Source organism: Ictalurus furcatus, chromosome 7 (genome assembly GCF_023375685.1).
Source record: "Ictalurus furcatus strain D&B chromosome 7, Billie_1.0, whole genome shotgun sequence".
Taxonomy (NCBI): Eukaryota; Metazoa; Chordata; class Actinopteri; order Siluriformes; family Ictaluridae; genus Ictalurus; species Ictalurus furcatus.
Window position 1 is genome coordinate 10,318,935 of NC_071261.1, and position 23,084 is coordinate 10,342,018.

Here is a 23,084-nt window from a genome sequence, read left to right on the forward strand (position 1 = left end):
CTCATTTTTGTATGTATTTTGAGTGAGTACAGTAAATCCATCCACATATTTTTTACAAGTGTAATTCCTTTCGAGAAGATATAACTTTTACATGCCGTACTAGGTGGCAAAATAAGCCTTGCAACTTATCTGGAAATCGGTCTGGAAAATAGAGTAATTGTAATCTCAAACACTTTGTGTTATCTTTTACTATATGATACTTTCCACCATTGCACATTGTTGCCATATGGTAACAGTTCACTAATTCAAGTAATTTTAATAAAATCCATAAAAAACTTTTTTTTTAATGTAAATGTAATAATTTATGCAGCAGAGGGTTAAAAGAATTGAAAGTTCTTTGAAAGCTGGGTAAAATACTGTGCAAGCCTCTATATGTCCCTTCATGGTATATAACTGATCCAAACCATGTTACACAAATAATAACAAATAAAACTACACAGTGATGAGACAACTAAAAGATGTTTCCTTGTGATAAAAAGATGAGCGGAAGGCACGATGCTGTGAATGCTGGCTCTGAGGTATTTCCTCCCCCCGGAGGTGGCTTCAGCAAATGAGAACAGAAAAGAGGAAGGACGTGGGAATCTGCAATAATGCTTTCGCCAAAATAAGGCAATGCATCAGCCGCATGTGGAATGAGAATGAATGGCTAGAATTAAATAGATGAAGATTTATGTAATAATAAAACTAGGCTGAAAGTAATTTTGGACTGTTTGAACCAGACAGATTGTTTATTCTAAGCATGTTTGTGAATGAGAATAAGTGACAAGACGCTGGATCAACGCATAACGTCCTCATGGCTGATCATGTGGCCATCTCTAATGCCCTTCATGCCTCTGTGGTTCGTTCACTGATCAGTCTACAAACCTTCAGTGACCTCAGTGTATTTGAAAAGAGAAGTGGTCATTGACTAATGTCTGATTCTTTTTAAATGGAAACTAAAAGGCCATCATGAACAAGCGTGATCACTGAATCACCAACAAGAATGATTCGGCATATGTCGAATTGTCAGATTATGTATTATTTCTTTCGTTACAGCATATTACAATTGTACTCCATATAAATGACAATATTTAGAATGCTGAGAATGCTACATATCTGAAAATCATTCTAGTGATGTCTGCTTTTGTATAAATGCAATTTTGTTTGTTTTTGAACTTACTGTATATTAAATAGTTCTAATGTAATCTACAGTCCCCTCCGAATCTATTGGAACGGGAAAGCCAATTCAGGTTTTTGCTATAGACTGAAGACATTTGAGTTTGAGATGGAAAATGTATTATTCTTTTTTTTTTTTTTTAAGTAATATGAGAAGAGAGTTTAGAATTTCAGCTTTTATTTCCTGGTAATTATATGTAGATGTGTTAAACAGCATAGAACAGAATGAATTCAAAAGTTTACAGGAACATTTCGTCTTCCAGTTTACAGAAAAATACATCCAAATGAATCAGCAGGAACTTCATCATGTAGCAAGACAATGACTCAAAACGTCTGGGTTACGCATGTAACCATGTTCCCTGAGAGGGGAACGAGACGCTGCGTTTAGCATAACAGTATGGGAGCGCCCTTGCGTGTGCGACCAGTATCTGAAGCTTGTGTAAAATCATGCCTCTATTTATAGGCCTGCCATGATCAGGTGACATGGCAATTAATCGTGTCACATGATATAAATATGGCACCTCTGAACCACGCCGTCAGCCTCCATTATCTGAAGTGAGGACCCAATTCACAGGCCTGCCCTGGTATGACAAAGCTACGCAATGTCTCGTTCCCTTCTCAGGGAGCAGGGTAACATGTGTAACCCAGACATTCCCATTCAAAGGGAACTCGACGTTGCATTTAGCATAACAGTATGGGAACGACAATACCCACTCCGTCATACTGAGGGTACGGCCTGTTCAAAAAGACCCAAGCCCGAGGGTCACTGTGAGACACTTGAACCCAGGGTGGAATAAATATCCAGGCTGTACTAATGAATGGATGTGTGTGGCGTAGACCATCCTGCAGCAGCACACACATCCTGTAAGGATACCCCTTTGGACAAAGCCTCCGAGGAGGTGACCACCCTAGTGGAATGAGCCCTTATGCCCAGAGGCATAGCGAGACCACGTGCCTCATAAGCAATAGAGATTGCTTCCACTATCCAATAGATAGTGCTATCCATTAGATATGCGCTGCTTTGACAAAGCATCACCTCTACTGTCGCCGCCAAAGCAGACCAGCAGCTGCTCCGACTTACGCCACTGGCCGGAGCGGTGGACGTAAGTACAGAGATCCCTTACTGGACACAGCAAGTGCATCCTTTCTTGTTCCAGTGTGAGGAACAGAGTTGGGCAGAAAGCCTGCAACACCACAGGGTGAGCAGCCAATGTAGGCACTTTAGGAATATAATCCGGCCTAGGGTACAGGAAGGCCTTAGCTAATCCAGGGGCAAAGTCAAGGCAGGAATCGGCAACAGAGAGAGCTTATAGATCTCCTACTCACTTGAGAGATGTCAGGGCCAGCAGAAGAGCTACCTTTAGAGTCAGAAGCTTCCACAGAAAGGTCCTAGGAAAGTATGCGTGACCTGCAGATGGGCCTCAGCCACCTGACACCACGCATAAACCTCAAAATTAGAGGATGTTGCCCCACAGAAGCTCCATCAGCAGGGGCGTGGCTGGCTGAAATGGCGGCCATATAAACCCTGATTGTAGAAGGAGCCAACCCTGCTGAGAATCGTCCTTGTAAGAACTCCAGGACTGTAGCTATTGCTCAGTTCACTGGGTCTAGCTGACATTCCTCACATCACAAGACAAAAAGCCGCCACTTGAGTGCATACAATTTCCTTGTGGATGGTGCTCTAGCATTTACCATGGTCTCTACAACCTCAGTTGTGAGACCAGAATCTATGAGCTGGTGCCCCTCAGGGGCCAGACCCACAGTTTCCATAGTTCTAGCCGAGTGTGATAAATCAGCCCTCGGCTTGAGACAGTAGATCCACTCTAAGGGCTCAAATGGGGCACCTGACAGACCTTCCAGGACCACAGAAAAGTCCCAGGAAGGTATGCACGGCCTGCAGATGGGCCTCAGCCACCTGACACCACCCATAAACATTGAAGTTAGAGGATGTTGCCCCATAGAGGCTCCATCAACAGGGGCATGGCTGGCCAAAAAGGTGGCCACGTAAACCCTGATTGTAGAAGGAGCCCACCCCACTGAGAAAAGTTCTTGTAAGAACTCCAGGACTGTAGCTATTGTGCAGTTCATTGGGTCTACAGTGGATCCCTGCAGATGGGAATCTCCCAAGGAGTGCCATCTAGCAGGGATATTATCTCTGAGAACCATATACGAGCTGGCCAATAAGGTGCTACTAGCAGCAGACATAGACTGTCTTGGCGAACTCTAGAACTTGTGGGAGCAGAGCAACCGGGGGAAAAACATACAGCTGTGACCTTGGCCACATGTGCACCATGGTGTCCAGCCCTAATTGTGTGGGAGGAGTGAGGGCGAACCACAGTGTGTTGTCTCCTCAGAGGCGAACACATGCAGTACCACTTGGCCAAACCTCCGCCATATGGACTCCACCACTTGTGGATGGAGCCACCAATCCTTGGGCCTCAGCCCCTTCCTCAACAGGATGTCTGCCCCCATATTCCAGTTGCCCAGAATGTACATTGCACTCACTGACAAAACGTTCCCTCTGCCCAGAGAAGAATTGGTTGCGCATAGCTGAACAGGGGGCGTGGACATAATCCTTCCCGGTGGTCAATATTTGAGACCACCACTGTGTTGTCTATAAACACGTGGTGACCTCTCAATTGAGGAAGAAGGAATTTCAGTGCTAGAAACATGACCCACATTTCTAGGCAATGTTGCTCCAGATGAGGCCCATTCCAGAGAACGTGAGCTGGACAGCTATCTCAGCCCGTGAGGGAGGTGTCTGTCATTACCGCCTTGCGCTAAGGAGACACCCCTAGAGTGTGACCCAAGGCTAGAAACTGGGGACACTCAAATTCTCAGGGCACGTAGGCATCGCCACGTGACACTGATTACTCTCAGAAGTTTCGTCCTTGGATGACCCCCAACTTCTCAGCCAACACTGAAATGGTCTCTTGTGCAATAGGCCCAATGGTATGATGTTGGCTGCCCATAAGCTCCAATAGTCTCCCACAGTGACTGGGGTGGATGCCAAAATCCAGATTTATCTTGTTCAATGTTGATAGGATTGACACTGTGCATGTTGGATAGAAACACCCTCATCATAGTAGAATCCTTATAACCCCTAGAAAAGTTGTCCACTGCATTGGAGAAAGCATACTTTTCTGAGGTTCACCCTAAGCCCCAAGCTCTTCATGTGGGCGAGAACAACATCTCGATGTTGAACCGCCAGTTCCCTGGATCGTGCTAGAATTAACCAGTCGTCAAGGTACTTAAGTACACAGATGCCCTGGAGTCACAATGGAGCCAGAATGACATCCATGCACTTTGTGAAGGTGCGAGGGGATAAAGCTAGCGATATTTCTATGTGGAAATATGGACCTTTTACATCTATCATCACAAACCAGTCCTCAACCTGAATCACGATAAGTTTGGGGGTCAGCATCTTGAACCTGTATATCCGAAGAGTACAGTTCAGATGACGCAGATCTAAAATTGGCCACATACTCCTTTATTTTTTGCGGACCAGGAAATAACAGCTGTATAAACTTCCCTCCCTCAGGGAATGGGGTACATGTTCTATGGCCCCTATGTGCTAATTTCAGGCTCTGGTCTGTGCTGACAACTGTGGTGAGCACACCTCTGAACTGCAGGGGTTGAGCTCTAAACTGGACCCAGTAACCCTTTTCTACGTTAGACAGAATCCATGGAGACACATTTGTCAGTAGTTTCCACACTGCCAGATGGTCTTTTAGTGATGTTAACTATTCCACATTCTATTGGAGGGAAAGCATCAGATTTTCGTTGCCCTGTGACAGCTCGCTGACCAGAGAACACTGAAAACTTGGGACAGCCTTGGCTAGGGGAGGCCCTACAGTAGCACTAGCGGCTAACTTCCCTAACAACCTCATGTCCCCTGGTACGTCCCTCCACGGCCCCTCAGGACTGGTCTTCATTGTCTGCTTGGCCTTTATGACCATTCTCAGATTGGGCCTATTAGCAGGCCGAGACTGTGGCCGCCCGGTTCCCCTGGCTGTCTGCGAGGGTTGGCAGGCTGCCATACTCACTGTGTCTCCCTCGCACTAGTGCTGGCCCAGGCTCACACAACAGGGAAGGAACTGGCTGAATGCTGAATATGTCGAGCTCACTCAGCAGGTCTGCTTGGTAGGCCTGCAACACTGGCATTGTCTGCAGTGGCCCACAAGCAAGACTACTACTGCGTAGGTCTTGCCCACCAATGCCACGGTGGCCTTACACTGTGGCTTAGATGGCAAAGCCGGCCCCGCCTAAATTACCTGCCGTCGATGGAGAGAGGTAGCTCGCAAGCGCCTCCTCCACCTTCAGCATAGCTAAATAGCCATGCCATTCATTCCCCACAATGGCCGAATAATCCAAGATCGTGGGGTTATAAATACGGCTTATGCATGGTTTTCCCCCAGAAGCCTGATATATTGCCATGCACTTCTGGAAGAAAGGGGAGTTTTCTGAAGTGTGAGGGAGAAAAAAGCTCATCCAGCCTTAGTAAGCACTTCAAGCAGCTATTTATATGCTGCTCTCAGTTTTTAGTACACCATCCTGGCTCCTCGGAGTCAGAGAGGAATTATTACTATTATTTTTGTATGTGTTGGTTTTTTTCATTTTTTTTTCCTTTTGACTTTCCATAGCAGACGGAGGAGTTGCGACGCGAGCTCCAAAATCCAGCAGAGAGCCAGACCCGGAAGACAGAGCAAGAGATAGAGAAGCGCTCGTCACCGGCTCCTCTTCTGAATCCATAAGAGATCCCCTGGACCTCAGACGGCTAGCTGCCTCGGCAGTGGTCGGCCCAGATCCGCGAGGCTCCGAAACCAAACTCGCTTCGGCTTCCTAGAGGAGAGCAAGTCTTGTGTGTGGTTCACATGTGCCATATTTATATCACGCGACGCGCTTAATTGGCACGTCACCTGATCATGGCAGGCCTATAAATAGGCATGATTTTACACAAGCTTCAGATACCAGTCGCTCGCGAGGGACTCTCCCATAGTGTTATGCTAAATGCAACGTGGAGTTCCCTTTGAAAGGGAACAAGAATTCACGAATTGTGAATGCTGAGGTTATTTAATGCCTTTTGTGTCTAAGCAGTGAAAACAGATCCACAATTCAGTTCACATACACCACTTGTGCTTTTGAGCACAGTATTGATAAATTCATGTAACTCATTCTAAAATAAAATAAAAACATTTTAAATCAAGGATTAAAGTTGCTTATATTCCCCAACAAATATGTTGGTTTATATATGTGCACCTTTATTAGAGTAAATGTTTGCACCTCTGTTGAATTCTAAAACTGAACAAGAAAATAAAATAGAGTTGTTACCTTAACTGCTGCAATTTTGAGATTGCACAGAGAAAGTACATGTTGGCATTCATGGTTCCCTCAATGAACTGTAGCTCCCCATTGCTGGCAGCACTCATGCAGCCCCAGACCATGACACTCCCACACACTTGTCTTTGTACTCCTCACCTGGTTGCCATCACACACGCTTGACACCATCTGAACCAAATAAGTTTATCTTGGTCTCATCAGACCACCGGACATGGTTCCAGTAATCCATGTCCTTAGTCTGCTTGTCTTCAGCAAACTGTTTGCAGGCTTTCTTGTGCATCATCTTTAGAAGAAGCTTCCTTCTGGGACGACAGCCATGCAGACCAATTTGATGCAGTGTGCGGCGTATGGTCTGAGCACTGACAGGCTGACCCCCCACCCCTTCAACCTCTGCAGCAATGCTGGCAGAACTCACACATCTATTTCCCAAAGACAACCTCTGGATATGATGCTGAGCACGTGCACTCAACTTCCTTGGTCGACCATGGCGAGGCCTGTTCTGAGTGGAACCTGTCCTGTTAAACTGCTGTATGGTCTTGGCCACCGTGCTGCAGCTCACTGTCAGGGTCTTGGAAATCTTCTTATAGCCTAGGCCATCTTTATGTAGAGCAACGATTCTTCTTTTTCAGATCCTGAGAGAGTTCTTTGCCATGAGGTGCCATGTTGAACTTCCAGTGACCAGTATGAGGGAGTGTGAGAGCGATGACACCAAATTTAACACACCTGCTCCCCATTCACACCTGAGACCTTGTAACACTAACAAGTCACATGACACCGGGGAGGGAAAATGGCTAATTGGGCCCAATTTGGACATTTTCACTTAGGGGTGTACTGACTTTTGTTGCCAGCAGTTTAGACATTGATGGCTGTGTGTTGAGTTATTTTGAGGGGACAGCAAATTTACACTGTTACACAAGCTGTACACTCACTACTTTACATTGTAGCAAAGTGTCATTTCTTCAGTGTTGTCACATGAAAAGATATAATCAAATATTTACAAAAATGTGAGGGGTGTACTCACTTTTGTGAGATACTGTACATATTCTTACATATTTTCTACATATTTTTTGTATAAAAATATATATACATATTTTGGTGTAGAGAAAAAAAATGTTGAACAAGGGTGAAAATGAAAACTCGAATTAAGTATTTTACTGTAGAGAGCCGTATATGCGATGATATTACAGCTTGTCTGCATTGTTTACTTTATACATGATCAAAATCTCACTATCTGGTGTTGCCCAAAAGAGATGAAGATGGGTTCCCTTTTCGGTCTGGTTCCTTCTCTGGAAGTTTCTTCCTCATTCTGTCTAAGGGAGTTTTCCTTGCCACTCTCAGCTCTGGTTTGCTTATTATAGTGAGATCTAGGTCTATGCTGGGATTTTTTGCTCCATTGTGACAACAGCTATTGCTAAAAGCACTATGCAATTCAAATGATGTTGAAATAAATTGGTGTAGCAATAAACCAAAGCAAGGAAGGACTTAGTTTCAGTTGCTACACGGCCATAAGAGACAATCTACAGGCTACACAAATGACTCGTCACTTGCTACCATGAATATATTCTCCTATATACTGTCCTGAAGAAGAAAATGACCAGCAGATCCTAGAAATGTGTATGAATAAAATATTGATGCATAGTACTTCAGAATTTAATGTTGTGAAACTGTAATGGGATTACCATTTTTGATCAGTTATTGCTTGTTAAAAAGAGGAAACGAGAATGTGACAGACTGGCTGACTCAATGAGAATCAACGTAGAATCAAAGTAGAATTTGAAATATGCTTTATGGTCAAAAATATGTGGACACCACTGTGACCAACACTTCCATCATATTATATTGTGGGCCCTCTCCAAACTGTTGCCACAAATTTAGAAGCACACAATTGCCTAGAATGTCTTTGTATGCAGCAACATTACAATTTCCTTTCACTGGAACTGTAAGGGGCAAAATTTCTTCCAGCATAACAACATCCCTGTGCTCAAAGCGAGGATTGACAAGGTTGATGCAGAAAAACTCGAGTTGTCTGTGTAGAGCCCTGACCTCAATCCCAGTGAACACCTTTGGGATTAATTGGAGTGTTGTCAAAAGTATATTGTACTACAGGAAACCTGTCTTATCCTCACTCTCAGTAAGGAAACAATGGGGTTAGATCTTACATACAGTAAGTCCATCGCTACACAGAACAAACAACAAACGAAGGTTAACAGTTTATTTTAAACTTTTTTAATTTCTTTACTGTATAACACCACTCTGCTATTCCCTATGTCAATTTCTATGGGCCATTTTCCAATTTTAAAAGATTATTTCAGCATCAAGCTGGACCATGTTTTTGTAGGTTTGGTTTTTACTTAAGGAAGTGAGACACTATGTGCGTGGCAGTATAAAATTATACTCCGCTAATCAGCTACACTAAAACTTTTAAGAAATTAAATGTGAATGCATTTTTAAAGAAATTCAACAGCCCTAGTCTGTTATCACTGCTACACACTATGTCACCTAGCTAGCAAACAGGGAATACTATAGAGAATGCTAGAGTATGTTACTATTCTTTCACAGATGAGAGATGTGCCCTCTAAAAGACATAATGCTTATGTCAATATGTTAGCTTACAGTGCTGTGAAAAAGTATTTGCCCCCATAATTCCCCAAATCTATGAACTGCATTCATAATAGGCTTCAGGTGGATTAGACGCAACCAGGCCTGATTACTGCAAACCATGTTCAATCAAATCAACACTTAAATTGAACTTTTTCAACAGCAGTTAAAAGGTCTTACCCAGTAACACACTATGCCAAAGTTGAAAGAAATTCCAGAAATGATGAAGAAGAAGGTGTTTGAAATACATCAGTCTGGGAAGGGGTGCAAAGCTAATTCAAAGGCTCTGGGACTCCAAATGAGTACAGAGAAGGCCATTATCTCCAAATAGAAAAACTTGGCACAGTAGTGAACCTTCCTCAAAGTTGTCGAACCTTCCAAAATTCCTCCAAAAACACAGCAACTACTCATCCAGAAAGTCGCAAAAGAGCCGACAACATCAAAGAACCTACAGGCCTCTTTTGCATCAATAAAGGTCACTGTTCATGACTCCACTATCAGAAAGTCACTGGGCAAAAATGGCATACATGGAAGTGTGGCTAGGTGAAAAACACTGCCAACCCAGAAGAACATAAACCGAACACAGAATTCCACAAAAAGAACATCATACCTATGGTCAAGCATGGTGGAGGAAGTGTGATGGTGTGGGGATACTTTGCTGCTTCAGTCACTGGACATCTTGCAATAATTGAGGAAAACATGAATTCTGCTCTCTACCAGAAAATCCTAAAGGAGAATGTCTGGTCTTCAGTCTGTAAATTTAAACTCAAATGCAACTGCATTATGCAGCAAGACAATGATCCAAAGCACAGGGTTAAATCTTAGTACTAAAACTAAGTGAAAGACTGATCTCCTGTTGACGGAAGAATTTGGTTGCAGTTATTGCTCCTAAAAGTGGCACAACCAGATTTTATGTTTAAGGGGGCAATTAGTTTTTCATATTGGTGAATGTTGTTGAATAACTTTTATTTTGTTTCAATAATAAATAAATAAATAAATAAAAACTGTATTGTATGCCTTTGTTTTATGTTGTATTTTGTTTGAATAGAATAAATCAGGATACTTTAAAAAAATATATTTTTTCACAGCACTGTACTCTGGTTTCCTCCCCGAGTCCAAAGACATGTTTTATAGGCTGATTGCCATTTCCAAATTGTCCATAGTGTGTGAATGGCTTGGTACCTCATTCAGGGTGTCCTCGACCTTGTGCTGCAAGTTCCGATACAAAGGTCAGGCAAAGCATGTCTGCTCTTTAGTTGTGGGTAATGGAGCTTATATTGATACAGTGCATCTCTGGGTTTACACGTTATCTTTATTGTTGATGGGGGAAAAAAGATTTTGGCTTGAAAGTGTGAATTAAGTTCCTTTCCAAGTGTAAAGTGTGGTTAAACCCAAAGATTGCAGTTCCTGTTCAAGATGGCTGATTAGGTAACCAATTCCTGCCCTGATTAAACATTTTTCCATAGACTACAGAATCCAGTGTCATGGGCCACGTGGCCCTAAGTACTTATTACGTAACATTGAAAATCCCCCAGAATTGCTGCACCACTCAAAATGTTAAATGTTATCATCATAAGGCTGTGTTGCAACAAAGAAAATGTGTGTATAGGATCCTTAGATACATTTCAATCATTTCCAGTTCTTTTTCAGCATCTAAAAATGGAATAGTCTAATATTGACGTAACAGAAACCAGAAAGGTTAGTATCAACTGTATCAAAAAAGTTTTCTCAGCTTTTAACAAAAGATCAAATCTCATCTTTTATTGGTTGCACACAGACTTTTGGACATCCCAGCACATTTACAGACCAATTTGGCAAAATGTCTGGCAAAAATTCCTGTTTATTTAAAGACACACTTTGTATACAATATTTGCATAGTCATTGCAGAGCTCTGTCTTTTAAAAAGAGAAGTGTTCATTGACTAATGTGTGCACGTGAGAAGGGATCTGATGATACAGTGAGTGTTTCATTTTCCAGTTCTATACATTCGAGTCATTCATTCATTGACTCATTCGTTTGCTTTCCTTCCACTTTTCCTGGTGGGATTCACAGTAGCAATAGGCAAAGGTCATCCCATACTACTCTATCCCTGGCCATGGATTCCAACCCCTCCTGGGGGATCCCCAGACATTGCCAAGACTCCATCAAGTCCTGGGTCTTCCCCAGGGGCCATGTTCTTTTCCCCTCACATGAATGGAGCATTCCACTCATTTCCAGAAGAGAAAAATGTCCTTGGACTCATCCCAGCCACTTCAAAGTCAGCAGGCAATCGCTGAATCAAGTTACTTAAGTGCTTGCCTGCAGAGAGAACCCCCAGGCCTGGCTTGAGTTTACATACTGCTTTTCCTACACAGGGTCAATTGGGAGCCTGGAATCTATCCCAGGGAACTCGGGGCACAAGTTGGGGACACCCTGGACCCAAGCCATTGCAAAGCAAAATCACACACACACATTCACACACTACAGACAATTTAGAGATGGCAATCAGATTACAATGCATGTCTTTGGATTGGGGGAGGAAACTGGAGTACCTGGAGGAATCCCCCAAAGAACCCCCAACCTCAGAGGTTCAAGGCAAACATGCTAACCACTAAACCACCATTCCCCCTCTAGGGGTCAAATTGTTAGAACAAAAAAAACCAACATTTTTTTTTTCATTTAGACTCTACTGTAAATACTACTCCAAAAAAACCAACCACTATGTTTACCTATGTGGTGTTGTTTTTTTTGTGCTACAAACATAGAGGATCTCCCCTTTAGTTTTGCTGAGAGATTTCATTAATCTAGCCCCAGATGGGAACCTCTGGGATGTGGTTGAAATGAAAGCTTCCATTTTCTGCCCCACTTTCAGGAAGTTCAAGGTGGCTTTTTTAATGGTGAATCTTTCAGGCATACAGCATTCCTCTGCCATGATTTATAAATCCCAGAATCTGCCACCTGTGGCCTGTAGACCCTGAGATCGAAACTAACTACTAGGTATGGAACGGTATGAAATATTCATGGTATGAGAAACGTACAACCCTGTTTCTATATCACAGTATCAAACTGCTTCAAACTTTCAGTGAAGATGACAAGTATATGAATGATACTTATACTCCTGGGGAATCCCATCAGGGAAAGAAAAGATTACAAAAAGAAAGTCGAAACTACAGGAATATACACACATATTGTGTTTAATAGAGATGACATTACAGGCCCGCTGCGTTGGTAAACACAACTGGTCCTAATTTCATTTTAAATCCAACTTGCATGCTACTCTTGTATAAAAAAAAAAAAAAAATCTAGCATGGTATATTGTCATTACTGTATATAGTGTTAAACATTTTCACATTGTTTCTTTTTTCCAGTCATACCAGTATTATGGTAAAATATACGAAAGTTACATTAAGCCCTATATCCATAAAGATCTCTGATTTATCCTATATGGCTAGCATATGCACTTATTCATACTGATAACTGCAGCAGCTTTTCTTATGAGACCAAAATATTTCCATCAGGTTGCATCAGACCACATTGTTACTGAAATCTCACAGCTCTGTATTTGTGCAATTGTGTTTTTTCTGTTCTCAAATACCTGTAGCACAGTGACAGACTGTGTCTTGTTTAAAACTGAGACACAATTTAATCAAATGTGCTGTGCGTATCGCTCCACCCCTTTACAGATCGCCAGTGTCTGGTTAGAGTGCTTGCTATATAGATAGGATCATAGGATATGATGCGTACTGATTAAGATTGTTTACTTGGGCTTGTTATTGGCTGTCACACTGTCTAGTACAAACTTTTCTGAGGACTTAATCATTGGTGAAATCATAGATTTCTTTCTCAAAAAAGACTGTCATTGACAAATCCTTCGAAATTACATTTAATGTAATGACAAACCAAATCTGGTCTTTGTATACACTGGAATATTGATCTTGCAGTCTGACAAATATGATGTCCAATGTAAGTCCCCCATGGCTCATCTGTCCAACCTTTAACACATTTCAGATATTATATTTGTGAACTTTCTGCTGTAGTTTTTGCAAGTTGTCACATTCTATGAAAACCCAAGAAAGATCTTATAACCTCCATGACCAAAGAGTTCATTTTCTTAAATACTTTATATATCACCATCCTGGCCAATTATATGTAAATAAATACAGTATATAAAATATTACTTCCTTTTACATTTATAGAACGGACATCCTGTATTTACTAAAGTAAATGAGCTATATAAGGAACTCAAGTAGTTAGGATTACAGAACTGTACTAATTGAGTGCACTAACTGAATGTGTGCTAGCTAAAGGCAAATCTTGAGATTTTGGGGGGAAATAAGATTTCTTAAAATAGTAAACTTAGTGAACTTTGGACCTTTTGTGTTTGCTTAAATCTTGTTAGCTAGCACATCACTCATATTGATACCTGCAGCACCCTTGCTTATGAGAGCAAAATATTTCCACCAGGTTGCATCAGACCACATTCTGGCAGGAATCTCTCAGCCCTTATATACACTCCATTATATCTGTTATGTATATATGTGGTACTGTAAAGTACGTGTAATGTACACTGTTTAAGTTTGAGATACAGTGGTGTATGAAAGTTTGTGAACCTTTTCGAATTTTCTATATTTCTGCATAAACATGACCTAAAACATCAACAGGTTTTCACGTTTTCAAGTTTTAAAAGTAGACAATGCGAATCCAATTAAACAAATGAGACAAAAATATTATACTTGGTCATTTATTTATCGATGAAAATGATTCAGCATTACATATCTGTGAGTGGCAAAAGTATGTGAACCTTTGCTTTCATATCTGGTGTGACCCTCTTGTGCAACAATAACTGCAACTAAATGTTTTCGGTAACTGTTGATCAGTCCTGCACGTCGGTTTGCTTAGGGTTGTTGTCTTGCTGCATGACCCACTTTTTCTTGAGATTCAGTTTACACACAAATGTCCTGACATTTTCCTTTAGAGTTCACTGGTATAATTCAGAACTCATTGCTCCATCAATGATGGCAAATCATCCTGGCCCAGATGCAGCAAAACAGCCCCAAACCATGATACTACCACCACCACCATGTTACAGAAATGGAATAAGGTGCTTATGCTGGAATTTATTTATTTATATGGAATTTATGCAGAAATACAGAATATTCTATCACAAACTTTCAAGCACCACTGTACACATTCGGGTCATTTACACGTATTGGCCTTTTTTTGTTTTTCAGATCCACCTAAAACCTTTGATTACATTTCAACTCGTTACATTTCCATACATTTGTCTAGAGTCATAAGATGAATTTTTAACATCAGACAGTTACACAGATCTAAATTCTTCCAATCTAAACTTTATCACATGTAACAGCTGGAATGAGGCATAATACCCATCGTTGTAATCTGTCTTCTGTTGATACACAAACTTTATGTAGTATTTATCAGTACTGATAGTATTGTGACAGCTGGCTTTTAAGTGTCATGCTAGCCATTAACTGAGAGATTAATACTGGTACAAGTCAATGTATTATCGTCCATTTTGACGATATTTGGAGAACTTTGCGGAACATGGCTGTGACTTAATGTGGGGGGGTGGGGGTCATGATTGCAAATGCACTCATAGTTATAATAACAATGAACAATATATCTATTGGAAATGGAGTATTTCTATTGACTGGTAAACCTAGGCTAAACATTTAACAAGCTAAACAGTGGCATAATCAACTTATGCCATGACAGGCAGTCATGCAGTCATTCATTTAAAATAAAAGGGAAGGGAATGTAGTGAGATCAGTTGCTATTTTAAGAATTACCAGCAAATAGAGAAGCTAGAATGTTCCATGAAAAAATAAGAATGACATATTGATCGCGAACTAGCTGTCACAGCAAGATTGATTTCAGTCAGAATTTTCACACGGTTAATAGTATTAGTATTAACAAATAAATAATAATAATACTGTGATTAATCATGAATCTTGATCTTGTGGCTGTGGGGAAATACCCACATACTGAAGTTTCACAAGGTGGTGTGTGTGGGGAATAAAAAGAACAATGGAATATGTAGAGTATATTTTTTGTGTAGTATAGAATAGATTTGTGTTGAAATTCAGGAAGCCTGTACCCTTAAGATGTCATATATTTCATGTAGAGTCTAGAGAAAACCCTCAGCATTTCATAATCATGCACAAAGGTCTTGCAGAAAGTCAACTGAGAATGCTTCTCTTTTGGCTACATGCGTGACCTTCTTGCCATCTTGAGCTAGGTGGCGCCGTGTACACATGGTTCTGAGGCAACAAATCTGCAAACATGGCATGTTCATAGGCCATGAATATTTCCATAAAATAATCTAGTTCTCATATCTCATATCAAGGTTCACAAGGATCTTTGGGATGATCTTCAGAGAATGTAGAATATTTATGTAGAATCATAAATAAAGACAGATAAGCTCCACTTATGGGTATATTCAATTCTTAGAAATTCTTTCAACCATGTACTTCCTTATTCTTAAAAACAAAAACAAAACATCATGGAACAATGAGGTTGCTGTTTCAACACAAAGTGTTAAATTATTTCATTGCATTATGCTGAAGATGTAAAGACATCAGAATGAGGTGTGTTTTTTGGCACCTAATGTACATTATTAGTCGATAACAATGTACATTATATGTCTTCTGGCGAGCCACACATGATTATACGAAGATGCTAGTGATCCTGATCCTTTCTGCTCTACGGACCTGCCTGATCCCGTTCGGATGTCCTCCCTCTGGATGGAGCTCTCATCTACTCCAATTCCAGATGGACATTCTCACTGTGGTTGCTGGGACTACGGTTGCTACTATGGCCCTGGGACTGCAATTACAACATGCAGTTTTGTACTCGGGTCTCCTTTGAACAGTGGACTAGTTCAACAAACAGACTTCATATAAAACCATAATGAACTTTCCTTTACTTTTACACTATCTGTTGTTAGCCAGATGAGGATGGGTTCCCTTCTAGTCTGGTTCCTTTCAAGGTTTCTTCCTCTTAACATCTTAGGGAGTTTTTCCTTTCCACTGTCACCACCGGCTCGCTCAATAGGAATAAATTCACAGATTTAAAATCTGTATACCGTGTTTATATGTTTCTGTAAAGATGCTTTGAGACAGTGTCCATAGTAAAAATCGCTATACAAATAAAATTGAATTGAATTATTTGCTGTTAACAAATGTTTAACAAATGTCACTGTAAATCGTGCACTTCTTTGAGACAAGTCTACGCTGAAAGAAAAATATTTGGACTTCAGAGGTAACAAAGTCACAGGAAGTGTGGTTGGAGCGAAAGCTTCCCCTTTCTGTTTCCCTTGCTTTGAGCTCAGAGCAATTGCTTTTGGTGAACCCACATGGCCCGTGTCACATTCAGCACTCCTTTGTGTGAGCTCAGGTATATATTTAGCTTAAAGCACCGTATGAGAAAGTCTGTATTATGTGGCCAGTGGGAGTTTTGGAGCTTGGTTATAAATGTTGCAGTTGACTATGGCTTGTGTTAAACTGCAGTTTTCAGAAAGCAGCAGGATTCCAATTTTTGCAAAAGATGTTGTTTTTGTTGTTCTTGAAAATATATTTAGTAATTATGTTATTTGCAAGAGACCAACTGATTTTAATATAAACAGAGCAAATTTGTCAAATTAGACAAATTAAGAACTGAAAAGGATTAAAAACAAGCTGTTATTATATATATATATATATATATATATATATATATATATATATATATATATATATATATATATATATGTGTGTGTGTGTGTGTGTGTGTGTGTGTGTGTGTGTGTGTGTACAGATCAGCCATAACATTAAAACCAGTGACAGGTGAAGTAAATAGCATTGATTATCTCGTTACAGTGACACCTGTCATGGGTCGGGATATATTTATTAGGCAGCAAGTGAACAGTCAGTTCATAAAGTTGTGTTGGAAACAGGAAAAAAAGGCAAGCATAAGGATCTGATCAACTTTGACAAGGGTTAAATTGTGATGGCTAGATGACCCGGTCGGAGCGTCTCCAAAACGGCAGGTCTTGTGGAGTGTTCCTGGTGTGCAGTGGTTAGTACCTACCAAAAGTGGTCCAAGGAAGGACGACAGGTGAACAGGCTCATTGATGTGCGTGGGAGCAAAGAATAGCCTGTCTAGTTCGATTCATACAGAAGATCTACTGTAGCACAGATTGCTGAAAAGGTTAATGCTGGCTATGATAGAAAGGTGTCAGAACACATAATACATATGGGGCTGCATATGGGGCTGCATAGCTACAAACTGGTCAGAGTGCCCATGCTGACCCGTGTCCACTGCTGAAAGCACTTACAACAGGCACGGGAGCATCAGAACTAGACAGTGGAGCAATTGGCAGCACCATGATGCCACTCCGGTGTTGCTTATTTACATGTTTTATTCCTTAAATACAACACACCATATATGTTTGTTTCTAAAATTCAGGCTTGACAATGTACAGTCAGTTCAACATGTCCCTATTTTGTCCCCTACAGTGTTCTTTAGGATATCTAAACAAAGGCAGCATACTATTAATCAAGCCAGGAATGAAACCATAACGCAAAGATATTTGTGTGTGTGTTTTGTTTTTTCGCGAATGCCATAAATATATGCATGTTTGTTTCATGCAAATAAACGAGTTGTGTTTTGGAAAAAAATAAGTTTTATGTTTAGTTCATTAACAAATGAAAGCAGTTATAAATTGTCAGTGAATTTCTGTGATATAAAAGGAATAAAACACTTCGGAACATGCTGTAAGATGATGCTGAGAGTAACTCCACTTCATGTCAGGCTTCAACACAGTGCTCGGTTTGGTGATTACTTTCCCATAGCAGCACACCACATTGTGTTTTATTCCTGGCTTCACACTTCACCCTATCAATGGTTAAGATTTGCTTTAAAGTGGTTTCGTGAAAACCTATGGAACTGTGGCTGATCTGAAAACTTCCACTTCCACTTGTGAAACCGCAGACAGATTGTTCTCAAGCCTACAGGCTTCCTTTACACTGTGTGAGTGTGATAAGTATTCAAATGTATTAACCTATTACTTATTAACTTATTACAGGGCCCAATGTAATCATTTGTATTACTTTAAGTGCTTTAGTACATAAATAAACTAAATGTAATGTAATTTATTACTATAAGGAGACAATATTACTATATATCATATTACTTAAATAAGGCACTGATATTTAATAAACATTTTATTGAAAAGATTATTTTTATTCAGCTTTCCTAACAACATGTAGTGTATTATTAATATGATAAATATATATAAACATATTAATTTATATACCCATTAAATACTATTTATCATGTAAAAAAATACAGTACATATCAGTAAGAAGAATAGTAAGCAATAGTGAATTATTACATCGTGAATCATCAGATTTTCTTCTTATTATTATTACTGATTATGTAAAATGTATTTATCACTTTAGCTGGCATAATACTTCTTTTTCAGGTTTTACTATATCATGTGCCACTGTACCAAGTAATACATATATTTTGATTGCTTTTTTATATATACTTTACAAAACTATATAGATAATTGTTACCTGTCCTTCATGTGTGTGTGTGTGTGTGTGTGTGTGTGTGTGTGTGTGTGTGTGTGTATATATATATATATATATATATATACACATATATACATACACACACATATATATATATATATATATATATATATACACTGTATGTATACTATAAGACATCAGTAGTTTATCATTAATATATTTAACTGGTTAAAGTGGTTTTCATAAGTTTTCACAACACAGTTAAGAGACAAACAGGGCCACAAACAGGCACACACACATGCTTGTGTACTTTCCCTTTAACCACCAAGAAGGGGTATTTTTACACCCAGGGTGTTTCTCAATGGGTCTTCTTAAGTTTGTGTGGGGGGTTGGGGGGCGGTAGTAGGGGCAAAGGTTTATGACCTAGAAAACCAAAAAACCAATCATTTCGAAGGTGCTGAAATGTTAACTCTTTTTGGACATTTATGGACAAATTAGTTCCTGCTTTCACGTCCATTAAAGTAGCTATAAACAGGAAATATACTGGAAACTTGAAATAAACTATAAACTATTTTATTTACCAAGAACCAGTCTGGCCTCTCTTATCAACAACCAACAGAATTCTTACTTGTTGGATGTCTTTTTTTGCTCTAGCAGTAACCATGCGATGGACACCATTACCAGGATCACATGGTCTAGGAATGAGTTGATACTCAGTAATTACTCAAGAATCCAACAAGGACAACTTAACCAACAATTTAACAAGAACCTTCATGCCAAAGTCTCACAATTTTCTATTCTTTGTAAAACATTGACTTCTCAAGATGTCTTCTGCCCTGACTGCCACTCGTGGTTAGGAAAAGAGAACACCGAACCATGACCTAGAAAACGAAGAAACCAAATGTATCTTGAAGTGATGATATCAGCAAGCTTTGGGTGACTTTACACCTACAGATTGAAGTATGAGATGATATCGATAAGTTTGAAGGTGGTGATGTAGATGCAGCAGCAGAAGGGCGTTTGCTTCTCATTTGTGACAGCGAGTTTAAACTGGCAGCTCATCATGAGATGTTCATACCACTGAAGATACCCTGAGCTGGCAAGATGACGATGGTGCTCGCACTCCACTTCTCAGCTGCCCTGCTTCTGTTTCTCACTGAGCCTCCAAAACAAGGTACGAGTCATGCTTCTACTTTAATGCATCTTTATAACGTTCATGGATTTTTGGGAGATCAATAAAAGTCCCCAATGTTCGTTGATATTTTAAGAACAATTGTCCACCTGTTTATTTTCTTCTGTAGGTGCTGAAGCCTTTCCAGTGACTTGTTGTCTGAAAACTTGTGATGCCAAAGTACGGAGAGAGCTGCTCAAAAACTACAGCATACAAGTGAAACCCTTATGTCCCGTGAATGCTGTGAGGTAAGATTAATTATGTTTTTTTTATTTAGTAATTTATTTTAACACAGACAACAATCTCTACAGCTTCGTTCTTAATGACAGGGACTGGATAATACTTGTGGTTTCTGCTGCACTTCATTTCCCCACACAACATTTTTTTTGTTTTGTTTTGTATTCTTCTTTTTAGGTTTGTCACAAAGATGGGCATCACATTCTGCTTGGACCCGTCCTCACCTTGGGCAATTAATACCATGGCCTTTTTGGACAACAGAGGCATGCTACCAGGGAATAGCACGACCACCATTAACACATCTCATGTTTAATCCAAATTTTGGCCCTTTTGCACTTTGTTTTCAAACCGTTAAACCATAATGTTTGAACTTTTCATTCTCAAAACGCATTATACTGATGTAAAGATTTTATATTCTTCACATCTTCAAACTTTTTGATGTTTTTTTAAGCAAACAGTATTATTATAATTCTTTGTCTCACATTATATATATATATATATATATATATATATATATATATATATATATATATATATATATATATATATAGTATAGTAAAATGATGTGTATGTATTTTTGTATGTATGTATGAAATCTTTTCAAAGCTTTATAATTTATCAGCTGACAATAAAGTTATCATTTTTAAAATGATTGTCAAAGTTATCATATCAGTTTGTTTTTTCATTTCTGAACAAGAACCCACTCATGTAATATTCATATTCTAACTGAAGTCCTACTGATATTCTGAGATATATATATATATATATTTCTGGTAATTTTTTGCAATAAATCATAAAAAAACTTCTCTATTTAATACTTTCAAAATACATTAACAAAATGAATCATATAAATGATTCTAATTGCTTCATGCTGTTAATGGGAAATCAGGGAAATAAACTAAACTAAAGAAATATGAAGCACTGTTTCCACTCCAATTTACCAAAAATATTGCTTATTGTTTTGTTTTTTTTTAATTAAAAATGAAATCATACTTGTATCTGTTTATAGTTGTTATGGAAAGCCTGGGCAACAAGTTAGTTCCTCTTATCATGACATTCTAACAGTTATAAATATTCAGTCCTTCTCCTTACTTTCTCTCTTGAACCTAATATGAAAAAGAAGCAGCTTGTCATATCACCCAGGAACCTAGCAACAGGTTTGCACTTTAAAAACCTACATGTATCACAATAACCAGACATGAGATGGATGCAAATGCAGTAGAGCGTATATTTATTGAATCAGGCAGGCAGACAAATCCAAATCAAATGGCAATATCAAGGCCAATAAACAGGCATGGGTCAGGCAAGGCGCTCTCTGCATAAACAGGGCAAAGACAAAATGTGAAGAACCAAGAAACTAGCGAAGTCAAAACTGGGATAACAAACACAGTAAAACAAGGCTTCATAAATGTCAGAGACAGGTTCACAAACTGAGAGTTTACTTTCCCAAATTCTTGTCAATTCAAGTTTCTCTTTTAAAGGGTGTGTGAGATTGGGTACAGGTAAGTGTGTTCAATAATCTGGAGATTGCGAACGTATCAACAGAGGTGGGATCTGGGTAGGGTAGTCGAAGGCGGCCATGTCTGTAGACTGCGGTGTGTTCTGTGGTGTGTTCAGAGTTCACAGATGGTGCTGGTGTGATAAAATGGTGCATTGTTACCCGTCCATCATTTTTAAAAATGAAAATATTTAGTCTACGTAGTAATTTTATGTCTTCATTCTTTTATTTTTCATTCTTTTTGTTGTCAACAAGATTTATTAGTCACTACTTTCAGTCAATACATATATGGATATGTATAAATAAAGAAATGTGAATATGTAGTGCACTGTAAGAGTTGGTTAACATCAGTACATTAACATTAATATATTTAATTGGTTGTAGTTGTTTTGCGCAATAAGTTAGCAAACAAATAGGGCCAAGTACACACACACACACACTCACAAACACCCACTCACATGCTTGTGTACTTTCCCTTTGACCACCAAGAAGGGGCATTTTTTCACCCAGGGTATTTCTCAATGGAGGGTCTAACTTCTTAAACTGTAGTTGGGGAGGAAGTAGGGTCATGGCCTAGAAAATTGAGCTAAAATCAAGAAAATCCGCAATATTCAGAGGAGCTTGCAATTTTGCATAATTACTGCATATTTTCTGCAGATTTGGCCCAAGACGTGTCATGTGACATCCTCACAACACGCATTCAGTCAAAGCACTCTTTGATTCATATACATCGAACTTGAATACATCTAAAAGGTCCCATTTACCAATAAACATCACTGTGAAAACAATTTTGTGCAATTTCAAGTGAAATATACTGAGAAATACTCATTCAATACAACAACCTGTCCATCTGACATTAACCACCATGCCACACGCAACATCAACAGGATCATATCTTGTATGTTGAACCCCTCCATACAAGTCCCTATGGATGAGTTTTTACTCAAGAATCCAACATGAACAACTCTAACAAGAAGTTAGCAAGAACTTTCATGCCAAATTTGGGAATTTTCTATTCATAGTAAACTTCTCATGATGAGTCGTCTGCCCTGCCTACTCACTTGGCCTCCATCTTTGTGGTTAGGAAAATATAAATGTAGAAAACAAGGAAACCAAATGCATCTTGAAGGTGATGATATCAGTGAGCTTTGGGTGACTTTGCACCTACTGATGAAGTAGAAGATGATATAAATCATTTTGCAGCAGCAGAAGGGCGTTTGCTTATCATTTATTCCAGCGAGTTTAAACTGGCAGCTTATCATGAGATGTTTCAGTGGCTTGTCTGAAAACTTGTGACTTCAAAGTATGAAGAGAACTGCTCAAAAACTACAGCATACAAGATAAACCCTTATGTCCCATGAAGGCTGTGAGGTAAGACAAATTATGTTTTTTTTTTTCCAGTCTAAAGACAATCAGGGACTGGATAACACTTGTGGCTTCTGCAGCACTTCATTTCAACAAAGTGTTTTTTTGTTTGTTTTCTTCTTTTTAGATTTGTCACAAATAAGGACATCACATTCTTCTCAGACCCATCTTCATGAGGCAGGCTGCAACGGAATAGTATGACCAC

At 39.5% G+C, this 23,084-nt stretch overlaps 1 protein-coding gene across 1 annotated transcript; it reads left to right on the forward strand.

Annotated features, from left to right (window-relative positions):
- Window positions 1-19,573: 19,573 nt before the first annotated feature.
- On the forward strand, window positions 19,574-20,492 carry xcl32a.1 (chemokine (C motif) ligand 32a, duplicate 1). Its single transcript, XM_053628303.1, has 3 exons — window positions 19,574-19,782; window positions 19,910-20,027; window positions 20,194-20,492. Exons 1-3 carry the CDS (start codon window positions 19,713-19,715, stop codon window positions 20,327-20,329), a joined length of 324 nt encoding a protein of 107 aa, XP_053484278.1. The 5' UTR covers window positions 19,574-19,712; the 3' UTR covers window positions 20,330-20,492.
- Window positions 20,493-23,084: the final 2,592 nt, after the last annotated feature.

Coding starts and splice junctions, on each gene's coding strand:
- xcl32a.1 (XM_053628303.1), top strand. CDS start 19,713: ATGACGATGGTGCTCGCACTCCACTTCTCAGCTGCCCTGCTTCTGTTT. Junction 19,783..19,909: donor CACTGAGCCTCCAAAACAAG/GTACGAGTCATG, acceptor TTTCTTCTGTAG/GTGCTGAAGCCTTTCCAGTG. Junction 20,028..20,193: donor TGTCCCGTGAATGCTGTGAG/GTAAGATTAATT, acceptor TCTTCTTTTTAG/GTTTGTCACAAAGATGGGCA.